This window comes from Aquarana catesbeiana, linkage group LG08 (genome assembly GCF_042186555.1).
Source record: "Aquarana catesbeiana isolate 2022-GZ linkage group LG08, ASM4218655v1, whole genome shotgun sequence".
In the NCBI taxonomy this organism is placed as follows: domain Eukaryota; kingdom Metazoa; phylum Chordata; class Amphibia; order Anura; family Ranidae; genus Aquarana; species Aquarana catesbeiana.
This window is the reverse complement of record NC_133331.1, coordinates 280,219,265-280,236,718: the sequence shown is the minus strand read 5'-3', so window position 1 is coordinate 280,236,718 and position 17,454 is coordinate 280,219,265. Positions and strand designations below refer to the sequence as shown.

At 44.0% G+C, this 17,454-nt stretch overlaps 2 protein-coding genes across 3 annotated transcripts in view; both read left to right on the top strand.

Moving 5' to 3' along the window:
• LOC141106754 (uncharacterized) overlaps nt 1–6,035 on the top strand; it is a 227,636-nt gene extending 221,601 nt beyond the window's left edge. The window contains exon 28 of the mRNA XM_073597681.1: nt 3,936–6,035. Within this exon, the coding sequence (XP_073453782.1) occupies nt 3,936–4,322 (387 nt within the window). The 3' untranslated portion in view covers nt 4,323–6,035. The remainder of the gene's footprint in view (nt 1–3,935) is intronic.
• A 4,175-nt stretch (nt 6,036–10,210) lies between these two features.
• Nucleotides 10,211–16,244, top strand: LOC141104522 (uncharacterized). Of its 2 annotated transcripts, XM_073594111.1 has the most exons (8): nt 10,211–10,326; nt 10,517–10,969; nt 12,550–12,702; nt 12,789–12,912; nt 13,035–13,132; nt 13,433–13,547; nt 13,834–13,932; nt 14,693–16,244. In XM_073594111.1, the coding sequence occupies exons 2-8, from the start codon at nt 10,892–10,894 to the stop codon at nt 15,523–15,525; spliced, it is 1,500 nt and encodes a 499-aa protein (XP_073450212.1). In that variant the 5' UTR covers nt 10,211–10,326; nt 10,517–10,891; the 3' UTR covers nt 15,526–16,244. The 2 variants fall into 2 exon arrangements, with proteins under 2 accessions (XP_073450212.1, XP_073450213.1); XM_073594112.1 differs by lacking the exons at nt 10,211–10,326; nt 10,517–10,969 and adding an exon at nt 11,030–11,115.
• The last annotated feature ends 1,210 nt before the right edge of the window (nt 16,245–17,454 follow it).

Here is a 17,454-nt window from a genome sequence, read left to right as displayed (position 1 = left end):
GCAGATCGGGCGGCCGTGGTTGTGTGAGCGCTAGCATTATGCAGTGTCAGCAAGCGGGGGGAGGAATCACCCGCAGGAGCTGACTGGGGACTCTCTCCCTCTTAGACATTGATTTAAAAAAAAAAAATGTTATGGGGGGGGGGGGGGGGGGCACATGGTGGGGCACAGCATAATGTTGGGGGGGGGGGGTCAGGGCCCCCTCTGGCCCCCCCTTAGGGACGCCATTGCCCGGTGGTAAGTGTGACCTTTGTGAACCTGGTAGTTCCACCACTGGTGTCCAGTAGATTTTTATTTTTTACATTTTTTACTATTTTTATTTTTACAATTATTATTTTTTAGAAGGCCCGCTGGGGGGCTTTGGTGAGATATTAGGGGTCTAAACAGACCTCTGATGTTTCATCTTTGGGACAGAGACAGGAGATTAAATCGTTATCTCTGTAGCCTTGGCCTTGGCTCTAGACAGAACAACTGTTCAGATGAGACCCCAGAAGAGCACAGTGACCGGAATATAGCACAAGGGGACCAGAGAACAGCAAAAAGGGGACCCGGAGAAGAGCACGGGATCAGAGGAGGGCACAGGGACCAATGAAGAGCAGGGGGGCCAGAGAGAGCACAGAGGTTGCCGGGGAAGATCACCGGGGGCCAGGAGAGAGCAGAGGGGCAGGCAGCAGAAGAAAGCTGCACAGAACAGGCCGCATATAGAGGAACTGATGCCCTTCATGTTTCTCCTGCAGCCGCTGAATGCCTCCGGGAGGGAGAGGAGGAGAAGCAGGCATTCAGCGGCTGCAGTAGGAACATGGAGGGCATCGGTTTCTCTATATGCCGCCCCTCTTGTCAAGGTGTAGAGGGGAGCCATACGGGCCCCCTAGAAAATGGGGCCGGGTCGCAATGGTGACCTCTGTAATTACGCCCCTGCCCTGGGATCTCTCATACATCTCAGTACAGGGGGCTTTACTCTCCTCTTTATTCACAGACACTGGGGACACCAGAGCCCTTCAGTGGAACATCAAGGCTGAGGAGGAGGAAGAAGAGGAGGAGGAGGAAGTAAGACAAATCAAGATTGAAGATGAGGAAATTCCTTTGGAGATTGGCATGGGTGAGTTACAATCAATAAATACAGAAGAAAATGAACACATTCTATGCATTGAGCTCTGGTGAAAGAGGAACCCAACCAAAACAACTAATCAGTAATTTTAGAGCTATAGCCTATAGTAAAAAAAAATGGCTGAGCGGGAGCACTGTTATCCTGGGTGGATGTCATATGACTCCCTCCCATCTGCACACCTTGTGGGCCCACTGGATACAGCGGAGCACAGATCATTGTACCGGGCCGCTGTGTGCAGCCCTGGTACCATGTGATTACTGTGACCAATCACTGCGATCACATATCAGTTGTCAACAATGGCTTTCGTTCATAGCAATTATGTGTACTATTGTGATCTGTGATTGGTCACAGTGATCACATAGTACAAGGGCCAATCACAGTGGACTTTTACTATGTGATAGCCAATCACAGTAGTAAGCAAGGTTTCATAAATGAAACCTTTGAACAGTGTTAGAGATTCCTTATTACAGTGATCATCACTGTAAAAAGCACTTATATTATTAACAAAAAAATCCTGATCATCTCCCTAGAGCCGTACAGTAACACCATGGTGACACTCTACTGCTTTGGTCACTGTATGTAAAAAGAAAGTTACAAAAATATTTTTTTTTTCCATGTCACTAGTCAGTGTCCCTGATCACTGCCGCACCAGTCATATTGAATCGGTTAACCACTTCCACACCGCCCCATAGCAGATATACTGCTACAGGGCGGCCCTCCTGCACAGAATCACGTGTGTGTGTGTGTGTGTGTGTATGTGTATGTATGTGTGTATATATATATATATATATATATATATATATATATATATATATATATAATTACACGATTCTGCACTTCCGCCTATGGGGGTGCACGCCACCGGTGGGCCGCTTCTGCTGTGAATTCTAACAGTAAGTCAATCTGGGGGTGCCGGGCACTGGATGTTCTCCGGCACCCGTCAATCATTGGGCAGAGACACAGAACGAAGCTCTGCTTGTCATCCTGTAAACAAGGCAGAGCACAGTGATCACAGAGTGCACTCGATCCGGGCCCCAGGGGGCACGCAGAAGGCACACCATGGATGTTCTCCTAGAGCTGGAGAGCTGCGCTGTAGCTATCTATTGCTATAGCGCGGTAGGGAACAGAATAAAAAAAAATGGAGGTAGTAAGAACTATTTAAATTTATCGCAGGTGTTGGTTATATTATCAAAATGGGCTCAAATGCTTTATTGAATAAGGTAGGTAGTTTTAAAGGGAACTACTAGAAAATAGTCATAAATGCCTTAACCACTTCAGCCCCGGAGGGTTTTACCCCCAGGCCATTTTTAGCGATATGGCACTGCGTTACTTTAACTGACAATTGTCCCGTCGTGTGATGCTGTACCCAAACAAAATTGATGTCCTTTTTTTTCCCCCACAAATAGAGTTTTATTTTGGTGGTATTTGATCACCTCTGTGATTTTTATTTTTTGCACTATAAACAAAAAAAGACCGACAATTTTGAAAAAAAAAAAAAAAAAAAACTATATTTTTTACTTTCTGCTATAATACATATCCCCCAAAAAAATTACATTACATTAAAAATAATTTTTTTCATCACTTTAGGTCAATCTGTATTCTGCTACATATTTTTGGTAAAAAAAATTGCAATAAGCGCATATTGATTGGTTCGCGCAAAAGTTATAGCATCTACAAAATAGGGGAAAGATTTAGGGACTTTATTTTTTTATTGTTTTTACTAGTAATGGCGGACAAACTTTTTGGTGACCAGCGACACCAATACAAGTGATCAGTGCTATAAAAATGCACTAATCAATGTATAAATGGCACTGTCAGAGAAGGGGTTAACACTAGTGGTGATCAAAGGGTTAAGTGTTCCCTACGGAGGTGCTTTTTAACTGTCAGGGGGATGGGCTCACTGGGAGTAGAGAGAGATCGTTGTTCCTGATCACTAGGAACAGCTGATCTCTCTCTCCTCCCCTGTCAGAATGGGGATCCGCCTTGTTTACAAAGGCAAATCCCTGTTCTGCCTCTTTCCCGCAATCCTGGGTGTTACCGGCGGACATTGAGTCCGCCGGACCCTCAGGCGAGCTCCCACAATGCGAGGCATGTACGCGCCCACAAAAGCCAGTGCACAAACAGATGTACCAGTACGCCGATTCGTGTAGCCGAGCCACCTTGCCGCAGTATAACTCATTAACCAGTTGCCGGCTGGTTGGCAACTGGTTAATGAAGTCTCCAGACACTGTTGTATTAATTCTATTAACAGAGATAACAGTGGTGTTATGTAACCTTAAAACTGTTCCTATTCTTCGCCCATGACTTATTTTCTGCAGACGGACAACACAAATGGAATGTCCCAGAGAAACTTCCAACTGTCTCTCCAGAAATGGAAAATGACGACATCAGAGATCCTCCAGGAGAACACCCCATTAGTCAAAATCTCCATCCCGTCCTTCCCAGTTCAGACCTGTCATCTGATCTTTCTACACCCAGGGCCAGTTTTCCTGGTCACTCATATCCCATCGGTCCGCATATGGATCACAGAGGCAGTGAAATGTTCCCATGTTTTGTCTGCGGGAGATTTTTTACCCAAAGGGCGATACTCATCTCTCACCAGAGAAATCACACACTTGAGGGCCCCTTTCTTTGTTCAGTATGTGGAAAATGTTTTGCCAGGAAAGCATATTTTATTGACCATGAAAGAACTCACACTGGAGAGAGGCCCTATTCTTGTTCGGTATGTGGAAAATGTTTTAATCAGAAGTCGGCTCTCGCCACCCATCAGCGGATCCACACGGCCGAGAAGCCATATCCGTGTTCCGAGTGCGGCAGATGTTTTACCCAGAAAGCCCATCTTATTATACACCAGAGGACGCACACTGGGGAGAAGCCATATTCCTGTTCGGAATGTGGGAAATGTTTCAATCAGAGATCATCTCTTGCCACCCATCAACGAATTCACACAGGAGAGAAAAGATATCCATGTTCGGAGTGTGGGAAATGTTTTTCCCAGCTGGGAACTCTTATTACGCATCAGAGAATTCATACTGGTGAGAAGCCTTATTCATGTTCAGACTGTGGCAAGTGTTTTACCAGAAGAACCTATCTTACCGACCATCAGAAGACTCATTCCGGCGAGAAGCCCTTTTCATGCTCTGAATGTGGAAGATGTTTTAGTCGGAAGGCCAAACTTATCGAACATCAGAGGACTCACACGGGAGTGAAACCATAATCATTTTTGGACTATGGGAAACTATTGACTGAAAAGAATTCACCTGTTTCTGATCGCCGGGAGGTTTTTTTTTTATCAATAAACATATCTGGTTAGACATTTAGTAGGTTTCCTTGTAGCATTGAACTGTCTTCAAAGAAAATGACTGTGGTCACCTGACCTGATCACACCTGCCATATATGAAATTGTTGGACATCTCATTCCAAAGCCATGGGCATTCAAATGTAGTTTCACCCCTTTCCTCCTTCCCCTAGTAGCTATAGCAACCTCCGCTTTTCTGCTAAGGCTTTCCACAAGATTTTGGAATGTTTCTGTGGACGAGGTGACCTAGCTCGCAATCATCAGTTTTCCATGGGGGGTGCTGAGGTGGGCTACACCCTCCCCAGATTTCAGTTGCTCTCATCCCAACGCCCCCCTCTACCTCTGACAATGTGCCTGGCCGTCTCCCATTCCTGCACCATACACACACAGCCTGAACACACAGCACATAGTTGAAATCTGATCATTTACCCAACGTTTTCTACTCATCAGCTATCCTTAGGCCCCATTCACACTTTGTGATTTTGAATCGTGGACAGAATCGCTGCAATTGATGACAAAACACACCATGCAAAGCTTGTCACACAAAATGGAGCAGGAGCTTCTTTTGGGCGTCAGCTTAGTGAGATGCGTTTTGCCACGATTGCTGCGTGATTTTGTCGCACAAAAATTGTGGCAAACTTGCACCACGTTTGAGGTGCCATTAGGAATAAATGGCACCCTAACACACGTGGTGTTTTTGCCACAATTGAAGGCAATTTTAAATCGCTGGCAAAATCATCACAATTAAGCCTGTGATTCAAAATCCCAAAGTGTGAATGGGGCCCTATTGTTAGTGTTTTTTTATTAATTCCTCTTCTTCCAATGTGGCCCAGGAGAGTCAAAAGGTTGGACACTAAAATGTATTTGTATGTAGTAGTATCCCTTTACTTTAAACACCTGAACTCCAGTAATTTGAAGAAGGTGGGTGGTTCTGAGAAGAGCCTTTGAGGGGTGTAGATGAAGGAGGGCGGATGGTTTTATTTCTTCTTTGCAGCAGCCTTTTTGGGCTTGGGTTTAGCCACCTTCTTAGCCGGACTCTTGGCAGTTTTTTATGGCTTGGCTGCAGCTTTGGGCTTTTTAGGACTTTTTGTCGCCTTCTTGGCAGTAGCTGCAGCCTTTGCCGGTTTCTTGGCGCCCTTCTTGGGGCTCTTGGCTGTGCATTGGAGGGGTGAGCACATAATTTAGGCCATATAGTAGGTGTGATGGTCAGGTGTCCATGTATCTTTATCTATATAGCCTATCTAAGTTTCCACTTGGCATCAAAAGATCCCACGTCAGGATAGGAAAGAGGTGACCACCTGGACACTGGTACCTTTACTTCAGTTTTTAGTTTTATTTTACTTGAAGCACTACACCAGGGATATGCAGTTAGCGGACCTCCAGCTGTTGCAGAACTACAAGTCCCATGAGGCATAGCAAGACTCTGACATCCACAAGCATGACACCCAGAGGCAGAGGCATGATGGGACTTGTAGTTTTGCAACAGCTGGAGGTCCACTAGTTGCATATCCCTGCACTACACCAACACTGTGTTGTTTTTTTGTATGTCTATTAGTCCAGTTGGATGATAGAAATAATGCTTTTATTCCCCTGTGTTTTCCTTCCTGATTAAAAACTGCAGGTTTGTTCCCATTCTTTCTTGGTTTTTCCATTTCCATAGATTTTGATTTTCAGTTAAAGTTAATGTGGAGCTCAAACTAAAATCCACCAACAAAACCATTGTATGGGGCCTGCTTGTGACAGCCATGTGGGTAGTTGGGCTTGTGGCAATTGGACTAATGCGCTAGTGTCAAAAATGCTATTCCTGACCATGAAACTGGCGGGTCCATATAACCCATGACGACTTCAGGAGGCAAGAACCATCCTCAGGGCTAAGGAGGAAACACCCCCCAGAGGTGATTTGCCAAGGGGTTGGAGCCTAGCCCACCTCTACTTTCAATAAATTAATGAGTGTGAGAAACGGATTGAGCAATTCGTACAGAGTCTGTTGTGAACAAAAAAGATTGCTGGAACTTCGGCGTGCTCCCACCAGCACTATAAACCATACTGCCCAAAAATGGTAAAAGTTAATTTCTCCCTTTATTTTATAGTCATTAGCTTATATTCTGTATGTCTTGTCTGAGGTTTTTTTTTTTGTGTGTATTTTTTGTACTATTTATCTTTGTACATATTTCTTATGCACTGCCCACTTTGGGTAATTACATAAAAAAATAATAAGTGTCTTCTGTGTACTAAGCTAAGCCTCGTATATATCCCAGAGAGATTGTTGTATTATGTTACCAGTGTCTGTATGCTCGGTCTAAGCTCCTGGTTAATCTATATGCAATTGCACTGTGGGCTTGTGGATTGCATATAGATTAAAGGAGAAGTCCAGCCTAAGCTCGTTTGGCTGGGCTTCTCCTATGAGTCGCAGGAGTGCAATAAGTTTTGCACCCCCTGTGACCAGTTTTTATGAGAGCGAACTGAAGTCCGCTCTATGCTGACGTCACAGGAATTGGTCCAGGCACCGCGTCATCCCGACAATAAAGTCTGGATCCGCCAGGTGCCTGGACTGACACTCGTCTCAGCCTCTCCCACTGAGAGCCTGAGAATGCCGATCCCCGCCCCTCCACAGCACAGCGCTCCAGTGAGCGAGGAGGAGCAGAGCAGGAGAGATGCCCTCTGCTCGGGGAGGTGAGAGAACCGAGCCATTGGCGATGTGCTGATTCTCACTGTAGAGGAGCTGGGTGACAGATGCAGCATCGGACCAATGCTGCATCCACCTAGGTAAGTATGATGGGGGAAAAACCCCCAAACCCATACTTCTCTTTTAAGGGTCAGTGTGTGTAAGCTAGAAGACCTGCCAGGCACAGATTTGTGTATGTGGTTGCCTAGCACCGTGTTTTTCAGTCAAGGCACCCTTTAGAACTGTGCATAATTTCGGGGCACACCAGTCTGAGGGCTCGTTCACACCAGTAGGTGCGTCCAAGCACACACTTTTTTTTGCATGTTCGCTTACGTCGCATTTTTTAATCAGCGGGAACATACACGCATTTTTGCTAGATGCGTGAGGGGTGTCATTAAGCAATAATGACACCCACATGTGATTGCAAAGGGCGGCACATTTTTGTGCAGTACAGGAAAACGTGCGATTTCACATGAGTTACCTCACTGCACCTGGTGTGAACAAGCCCTAAAATTTAGTCCATGAGGCAAAAACAGAACCCCCACCCCAAAATTCCTGCTCCTAGCACATACACCCCCCGACCCAAGCATTTCTCCTTATAGCACAAACCCCCCTATTCCCAAATCCCCACTCCAATCTCCCCCCAATCCCCTCTCCCAGCATAACCCTCTCACATCTCCTACGCCAACCCCCTTCTCAGCAGTTGGTAGGATGCCGACAATCGTACACATAGGTGCAGTCCCTCTCTCCCCTCGCACGGTCGCACTGCACGGGAGTTAACACAGAGTGGCGCTCAGAGTGCCAGGATTTTCACTGGCATGATAGCTTGAGGATTCTCAGAAGTTTTGCTAATTACTAAGCTTCTCCAAAACCCTTAGAATGCACCAGATTGCATGTTCATATGGGGCAAACCGCTTAGATTTGAGTAAAGTCTCCCCTAAAGGTGGCCAGAGGTATTGCGAGCTGTGACAACAGCTCAAAGCAAATTCATTCTTCCTCCACCAAACAGGCCCCAGTTAGCTAGTTGCTGTGGACCTGCATTTTTGAATGTGTTTATGCTGTTTTGTTGTTTTTTTTTTTTTAATTGTTTATTGTAACTTTTCAGTACATGCAGGATGTATCGACTCAATAAGCAAATGCAAGCCAAGCCACACAGTAAACTCCAACTTATATATCAGCAAAGAATGTTCCTGGCAAGGCTCCCAAGCCCTCGTAAAACCATACATGGGAACAAATATACACCATCATAAACTATAGGCTATACAGACTGGCATGTCAATTATAAGGTGAATTGTTCAGTCGTAAGGCCTCTGTACCTAACTGAGACCACACCTGCATGTACAGACAGGGAACGTAAAGAGCCAAAATCCAGCAAGAATCTTAAGGGGCATGGGGGGGAGAAGAGAAAAAGGGGAATAAAATAGAGAGAAAACCCCCAACAAACTGCGTAATCTCGGTGGCTACAATGTTAAAAGATCAGCTCAGATATTCCAAAGGGGCTGTGCATATTCTATAATGGGTCCTAAGCCTGAAAGCCCATTGTGTCTCTATATTCAGGGGAGCACGTGAAGTCCATCCAGTTGGACGCCACCAAAGTCTCCATCTGATGAGTCTCGTTAATCCTGGTGAACCACAACTGAAGGTGCAGTGGTCTGCTTCCAGCACAGTGGTATGCAGGCCTTAGCTGCGTTCAATAAATGCAGCAAAAGCGAGCACTTGTAGAATTTCGGCTGCATTGGTGTTAAATGGAGGATGAAGGACACCATCACCATAGGCATCTGTATATCTGTCAGTTTAAAGATCCAGTGGCAAACCTGGGTCCAGAAGGCCACAAGCCCAGAGCAAGACCAGAAGATGTGAAGCATTGTTTTATGGTTTTTACCTGTCTCTTGACAGGGAAACTTTGGGTTTTCATAACAATCTGCCAATGTGCTGGTTGATTTCCGAGGACATGTGACAGGTGGTTATATCTCATGTACTGGTCAACCTCCCTTATCCCTGTACCCTCTGTACTCTCGTCCATAACACACACCAGGAGATATGAGAGAGTCTACATGTTTTATTGGTTCCAAGCCCCGATGAAGTGGAATGTACTGCTAACCACATAATATAGCTGAGAAAAGCACGCCTCCTGCCCAGGTACTCTGGGCGATTTCCCTCTGCAAGTCATCCTGCACACAAATGTCAGGGCTGTGTGAGAGGGTGTGCAGGGTGATTCTGAGAGGGAAATCACCCAGAGTACCTGGGCAGAAGGCGTGCTTCTCAGCTACATTATGCTGTTAGCAGTACAAGAGAGGATCCCCATGCCATTGGGTGGACACACATCCATTTAAGCCTTGTTGACCCACCTCGCCATAAGTCCAGGGGGTCCATACCTGCTGGTGAGTGCGCACTCTGGTGGGAGTCGGCACGTTGTATCTTGCAGGGAATTTTCCCAAGCACAGAGCACTTTATAGTTTAATATTTGATGAACTTCACATGCACCTTATGTTGACAAATCTTTGTGCACTTTTTTTTCACTGGCAATATGCTTTTTTTTTTAATTCATGGACTTCATATAGTTTTCCATTTTGATTTTTTATTTATTTATTTATTTATTTTTGTATATTGATGAGTTTTTTTTCACATGGTATATGAATTTATGCACATGTTGATTTATGCAATATTTAGTGATATGGCACATTAGCACTTTATTTCACAGAATTCAGTAGGAAGCACGGCAAAACACTAGTAAAGCTTTGCATCACGGTCAGCATCCTAGCAGTGAGTAACTAGTGGATTCTATTTTACCCACATACACATTTCAGTTTTCTACTTGTACACAATTTCATTTGGGTTTCTCACACTTTGCATGAGTGACACTTCTAACACATAAACAAAATCAAAACCTGGCATTAACTTTACATAAAGAGTCGGTTCACACAGGCGGCAGCCTCTGCAGCACGGTATTGCACCTCTGTGAATAGCACCATTGTTTGCTCGAAGCCAGTAGACCCTTTGCTCACCCCAAGGAGCTTAGCACTCGCTACCAATTCCCTATTCACAATACTGTATCTGTATAGACATTTATTCCAAGGTGGTGAGCTCCCTGCCTAACCCAGAGTCAACACTAGATGGCAGACATCTCAAGTACAGGAGAATCAGCAGCCATTTTCTTGTAGCCCAAAGTAGGAGGTTTTTAGGATTAAGGACCTGAAGGTCCTGGAGGTGGTCCTGGAAGGGGTGTGAGGCTGGAGATTTGCACTCGGGGATGCAAAGGTAATAATGCAAAGGTAATAATGTCTTGTTATGGAAGATGGCCCTGACTATGGACTGTATGTGGTGGTCATGGGATGTTGTGGGTCATTGTTAGCAGCGAGCTTTGCACTGGGAGGATTTGTCTCCTACTGGGGTTTCCATAGAAATAAATATTATTATAGAGGTGATTTGTTTTTTCTTTTCCCATCAGATGCTGACAAATGTCGGATTGATGCATGCAAGGCACCAAGAAGCAGCCTAACGCATGAATGCTCTGACGCAACACAGAAAGTGTGCGCTCATCAGTACAAGAGCCAGTTCAGCTCTTCTTGGCTAAAACTCTCAAAGGCATCAGCAGGCAAGGCAAGAGTTATTTATAACTCCTGACCTGGGCATATTAATGCCATTGTGTCACCACTCTCCATCCGCTGGATTATCTGCTGTGGACAGAAGAATTTTCTTCAAATGCTTTCCTAATACAAGATTTTTACTCTACAGGCTTATTCATGTTACATTTCTTTATATAGCTATAGTAAAGGCAAACTGTATATAAGAAAAGGCTACTAAACCAATCACTTAGCCAAGGATGGAGACGGAGCGAAGTCACACCACAGATAGAATATTAAACCTCACCCTGGAGATCATCTACCTGCTGACCGGAGAGGTGAGGAGGATTCTGGGAGGTCACATGACATCACTCTTATCTCTATTAATAAAACACAGACCTGACCGGAGAGGTGAGGAGGATTCTGGGAGGTCACATGACATCACTCCTATCTCTATTAATAAAACACAGACCTGACCGGAGAGGTGAGGAGGATTCTGGGAGGTCAAATGACATCATTCTTATCTCTATTAATAAAACATACTTGACTGGAGAGGTGAGGAGGATTCTGGGAGTATTCACATACAAAGTTTGTCACCACAGGGTGGTACTGTGGACACTAGTAAAATACACTATGCCACATCCTAATAGTTTTGGAGAAATGTTTGCAAGGATAAAGCGGACTTTTCAGGCACAAATGTAGGGGTTGTAAACTCTCCAGGTTTTCACCTTAATGCATTCTATGCATTAAGGTGAAAAACCTTCTGTAGTGCAGCAGCCCTCCTTTTACTTACCTGAACCCAATCTTTCCATCAACGAGAACGATCCCAGCAGCTCCAGCCCCTGTCTCGGGGCCTCATTGGACAGATTGATAGCAGAAGCAGCCAGTGATCCAGTGACATGGGGGGCGCGGGCCAGTCCTGCTATCTGTGCCAATGGACGCAGCAGCTGGACTCGGGAGCGAGTGCCTCCTTTGAAAGCAGGTCTTCGAGGGAGCAGTCAATGTGGGAAGGAGCCAGTAGCACCGCTGGGGGACTCCAGAAGAGCAGGTTCGGGGCCACTCTGTGGAAAACCCTTGCACAGAGGAGGTAAGTATACCATGTTTGTGTTATTTAAAAAAAAAAAAAATGACAATCCTTTACAACCCCTTTAAGGTTAAAAGGGGTGTACATCTTTATTTAAACATATATATATATATATATATAAAGAAAACAACAACAATTAAAATCAGATAGTATCAAAATTGTATATATCCAAATATTATTTTACAAAAATATACCAGTTTCACCCATATGATTGGCTAGATGCCCTGATACAGAATGACATTACATATGACACCAAGAGAATCTATCCGGAGACAATCGATCGGGGACTGTTCCAGCCTATTGTGTAAAACTACTGCTCAACTAGTTTCACACTGAAAGGCACTTTATTGGGAGTTATTGGGAGTTTAACTGTATATCTAGATAGATGGAAAACACAACATCACCATTCTGCTTATACATTTAAACATCACAAGATAGGTAGACATCATAATATAGCTTCGGGTCATCTTGATTTACTTACATAAATTGGTTTATGGATATAACTGAAACAGGTAAGTGGACACTGAGACAACAGACATCAATGTGGACCACAAGGCAGATATGGGGGTGCCCTACAGATGACAAGTGAGACACAACAGAGACTCTGATATAGTATTAACTAAACTTTTAACTAAAGTTTATTGGGGATAATCCCGACCTACATTTATCGTATTACAATAGGGACATTTTTTCTACATGCTAACTATAAGTCGGGAGTATCTTAACACTTAAAAACTTAACTAACTGGAGAACTGTGATATTGTAATGTCATACACTGTAATGAACTGGCAAGTATTTATTTGTCATAACTTTGTGTTTTTGCTTTAAATAAAGAATTATATAGCTTTCAAATTATCAAATGGTTTGGTGGCATCCAACTTGAGGAAGACCCTAAGCCCCGTTATAGAGCCTCCATCCCACACCCTGAGAAAGAACAAGGAGATAATAGAAGTCACGCAGAAGATCATTGAGCTGCTAACAGGGGAGGTGAGCGGTGTCGGGAATTCTGGGACATTATCCAGTAACAGACAAGGGATGTGTCTGGATGGTGACTGTATCATTGTGTGTGTCAGGTTTCTCTAAGGTGTCAGGATGTCACTGTCTATTTCTCCATGGAGGAGTGGGAGTATATAGAAGGACACAAGGATCTCTACAAGGATGCCCTGATGGAGAACCGGCCGCCCCTCACATCACCGGGTAAGAGGAGACTTTTATTTCTTGTAAAGGAGAAAAGAGTATTGAGGATCCACCTAGATACACACATCCTCTGATATAAAGACATAGAAACAATGTATTCAGTCAGTGTGTGTTTCCTACAGATGGATCCAGGAACAGAAATCCCCCAGAGAGATGTTCCCGTCCTCTGTATTCCCGGGACTCCACACAGGAACATCATGAGATCCCTCAGGAGGATCAGGTAGTTGGAATCCAAAATTGAACATTAACTATCACCATTCTACCAGGTAGACCCATGATATACCACCTTTTCAAACTTAAAAACAGAATAATATAGCCCCTTGCAACGTTACTGCAGCACAAGGCCATCGGGTACTGCATCCTTCATTTTTTTATTGAGTATGTCTGAGGCACAAACATGTTGGTTTGGTTGCATTGGTCAGACAGGCTTCATCACTCATCACTTCATATCTCCTAGATAGCATTTTGGGGATACAGTCATGACATTTTGAACCGCATTAGTTCAATTATTCTTGTGTAGGTAATGCTGGAAGTAACCCAGACTGAAAGGAAAACTAGAGAGGAAGCAAAAGAGATGTCTATGATGGGTGGTGATCCATGTAAGGAAGAGGAAATCCCTACACAGATCAGCACAGGTGAGTAAAAAAAACAAAAAATCCAGAGAAGAGCCCCAGATTCTCCTTGTTCAGTCACTACAACAATCCCCCCCCCCCCCTGGCAGTAGACAGTAATGGGGGGAAATGATGTGCCCAGTGGGGGAGTCAGGAGACATCAGCCTCTATTAGACTCCGGCTCTCCTCCTCACATCATGTCATTGTGTGTTACCAGTCAAGAGACATGACCAGTCTCCCCCCGCGCACACTCTCTGGGGTCTCTCATACATCTCAGTACAGGGGGCTTCACTCTCATCTTTATTCACAGACCCCGGAGACACCAGAACAACTCAGAGAGACATCAAACATGAGGAAGAAATAGAACAGAAGATTAAAGAGGAGGACATTCTAATAGAGATCAGCACAGGTGCGTTATCTCTAAACCACATGTTTCAAAAACAAGGCCAGAGTGCCAAATCCAGCCCCCCCCCCCCCCCCAGGTCATTTCATGTGGCCCTTGCACCTCTGCTGCAGCTGCAGCAACCCCCTTATCTCTGCCCTCACCTTGTCTCAGCAGTCGGCAGCAGAGAGTAAGACAGAACTCCTCCACCAGATCCTGCACCTCTCTGTGCAGCTGCAGCACCACTTTGTCTCTGCCTCCCCGGGTAGCTGACTCCAGCTCTCCTCTGGTCCTCCTCCAGACCCTGAACTTTCTGCTTTCTAGCTGCCCCCCCCACCCCTTCCCCCAGCTTCTTTCTGGCAACAGCACAAGGCAAGGGGGGTGAACTGTTATGTAAGGGAGGGTGGGGGACTCTGATGGTTTATATAGTCTTACAGATACAACCAGCCCTTTCAGGGTAACCATAATGTTGATGCAGCCCATGATTAAATTGAGTTTGACACTTCTACTTTAAACCCTAAATTTAGAAAAGATTCTTAAATTCTCATATACAGCCTCATACCTCCCTAAACCTGCCTGAACTCTGTGCGCTGCCTAAACCACAGATCCCGTTCTGATATTGGACTAGTGGACAAGAAGCCAGCAGTGTGTGGGAAAATATTGCTCCCACCATATTATAATACATTGTCACAGAATATTATGAATACATTATATTTAAACTGACATGTTTTATGTTTTAATAGCCCTTTAACTGTTCCTGTTGCCTTTCATCTCTCATTAATCCCAGATGGACAACACGGAGAGTTGGGGAATAATTCCATTGTCGCTCCAGATGGTGAAATAGAAGATGATGACCTCACAAAAGATTCTTTAGAAGAAAATGTCCTTTCCTCATATCTGCACCCAGTGCTTTCCAGTGCAGATCTGTTAGCTGATCCCTCTAAACATGGGGGAAGCTTTCCCCAATGCTCACCTCCCAAGACACAACACACAGATCATAAAGGAGGTGAAATGTTCTTGTGTTCCATAGATGGGAGGTTCTTTGCACAGAAGGAGGCACTCATCTCTCATCAGAAAACTCATACAGCAGAAAAGCCGTATTTGTGCTCTGTATGCGGGAAATGTTTTACACAGAGGTCTTGCCTTACCCTTCATCAACGAATTCACACGGCTAAGAAGCCATATCCTTGTTCTGAGTGTGGGAAATGTTTTACCCAGATAGGAACTCTTATTTCGCATCAGAGAACTCACACTGGGGAGAAGCCGTATTCATGTTCAGAATGTGGGAAATGTTTTGCTGTTAGTTCAGTTCTCACTAACCACAAGAGAATCCACACTGGGGAGAAACCGTATTCATGTTTAGAATGTGGCAAACGCTTTGCACGGAAGGCTGACCTTAATATACACCAGAGGATTCACACGGGAGTGAAACCATTTTCATGTTCGGAATGCGGGAAATGCTTTTCGGTGAATTCGGTTCTTAATAGACACAAGAGAACGCATACAGGAGAGAAACCGTATTCATGTTCAGAGTGTGGGAAATGTTTCTCTCGGAGAGCACACCTTATCGTCCATGAAAAGCTTCATACAGAAGAGAAGCCGTATTCATGCTCAGAATGAGATAATCATCTTATGTTACATCCGAGAACTTGTATGAAAGTAAAACCATAATTATCAGAATGTGGAATTTTTTTTCTGAAGAACTAAAACTTCAAATAATTTATAACAAGGATACACCCATCTTTATGTAGGAGAGGAGAGTGCTGGAGAAGTTCTAATAGGAAATCAAGTTTGGTTATTGACGAGAAGGTCCATACAAACATCTGAGCAGAACTACATGTGTACTTTATGGCCATAATTTGTGGACAGTTGACCATCACACCTGCAGTATATAAACTTATTAGAAACATAGAAAAGTGATGGCAGAAAAAAGACAGAGTTGTCCATCGAGTCTGCCCATTTTTCTTTTTTTTTCCTTTTTTTATACATGTTTATTTTTTGTTTGTTTTTTTTATTTTTTGTTAACTTTTTAGTCTGAGTATATTTCTGTGTTTGTCCCAAGCATGCTTGAAGCCACTTACTTTTTACTGACTAACTACCTCTGTTGGAAGTTTATTCCAAGCATCAACTACCCTTTCAGTAAAATAATAAAAAAAAATACAAAACATGTATAAAAAAAAATGCAAATCACATTTCAAAATCATCGGCTTTAGTATAAAGTTTCCTCGCACCTTGTGAATATAAAAGCCTCCAGTCTTCTAAGAAGACTTTTCACAAGATGTTGGGGTATGTCTGAAAATTTGTGCCCATTCATTATAAAAGAGCATTTATGAGATCAAGTACTGATGTTAGACCAGTAGACCTGGCTCATAGTTGACATTTCTATTCATCTCATTGCCAAATGGCCCTGTACTTATCTAGACTGTAGACTGTCAGCACATAGAATTCTCTCAGGTCCTGCTGCAAACATCCCCTACAAGAAGTCTTCATGGGACCCGGTCCCCAAGAGATAGACCGCCATTCTACTGCTTAGTTACAGCCTCTTGGGGGAGTCCCCTCTGATTCCTACCTCATTCTTGTTCCCAATCAGGTTTATGTTCTTAGTAGTGCAACTAAGAGCCCCCCCCCCGTGCAGCTTATATGGGGATGGTTGAATGTTGAATGATTTTTAGACTCATAAATTGGAGCAAGGTTAGGCAGGTTTGCAGTGTCCATCAAACCTCAGGGACACTCCTAGGTTTTTGAATGGACGGAATCCTGCTCATCCTTCTGCTTCTGGTGTTTGTGTGCACCAGTCCAAGTTGCAGTATTCACCATTCTTGCCAACTCTCTTTATGGGTGCAGTTCACTAACCCTGTCCCCTTTTCATACTGCCTTCAGGGTTGTGTTGTGTTTTGAGCGCAAATCTTGGTCTTGTGGAATCCCTTCTGGCAGGTCCTACTTTGTCCTTGGGAAGTCCCCTTTGGCAGAGTCTTCCTTGCTCTTGTGAAGTCCCCTCTGGCAGTGTGTGCATCTGGCATTTTATTTAGAAAGTTTAGGTAGTATTCCCTTTCTATCCGCTTCCTTTCAACATTAGTTTCTATGGGAGAGGCATTTTCTAACTCCAGATTCTAGATAGAATTATATTATCAAGCATGCCATGTCAGATGTGTCAAAGGTCAAACTATTGTTAAAGTGAAACTACCCCCCCCCCCCCCAACAACAAAAAAAACTAAACTAAATACTAAACATAAAAAATAAAATCTATTCAAATGCATATTCTTAACTCAAAGAAGCACCTTCTATTCCTCTTATCCTCCTCCAAATTCCTCCCAGAAGCAGCAGGCTCACTTTAAACAAGAAGGTCAGTTTTCAAAAATGTTAGGGAGATATAAAACAACAACAATGTATGCACTGTGCAGTGTGGTGGGATAATGGCATCAGGGAAAATTTTGGTAGTACCAACATCTATGATCTAGACTCCATCATTCCACAGTTATACTACACCTCTGTGATCAGGAGAATAAATGTACAGAACAGGAACAAAAAAAGAAAAAAAATCTGCACCCC

What these genes read in the sequence shown, in the direction of transcription:
- LOC141104522 (XM_073594111.1), top strand. Translation starts at nt 10,892, where the DNA reads ATGGAGACGGAGCGAAGTCACACCACAGATAGAATATTAAACCTCACC. An exon ending in TCTACCTGCTGACCGGAGAG is followed by an intron (nt 10,970 to 12,549) that starts GTGAGGAGGATT and finishes CTTTAAATAAAG; the next exon opens with AATTATATAGCTTTCAAATT. An exon ending in CCCTACACAGATCAGCACAG is followed by an intron (nt 13,548 to 13,833) that starts GTGAGTAAAAAA and finishes CTTTATTCACAG; the next exon opens with ACCCCGGAGACACCAGAACA.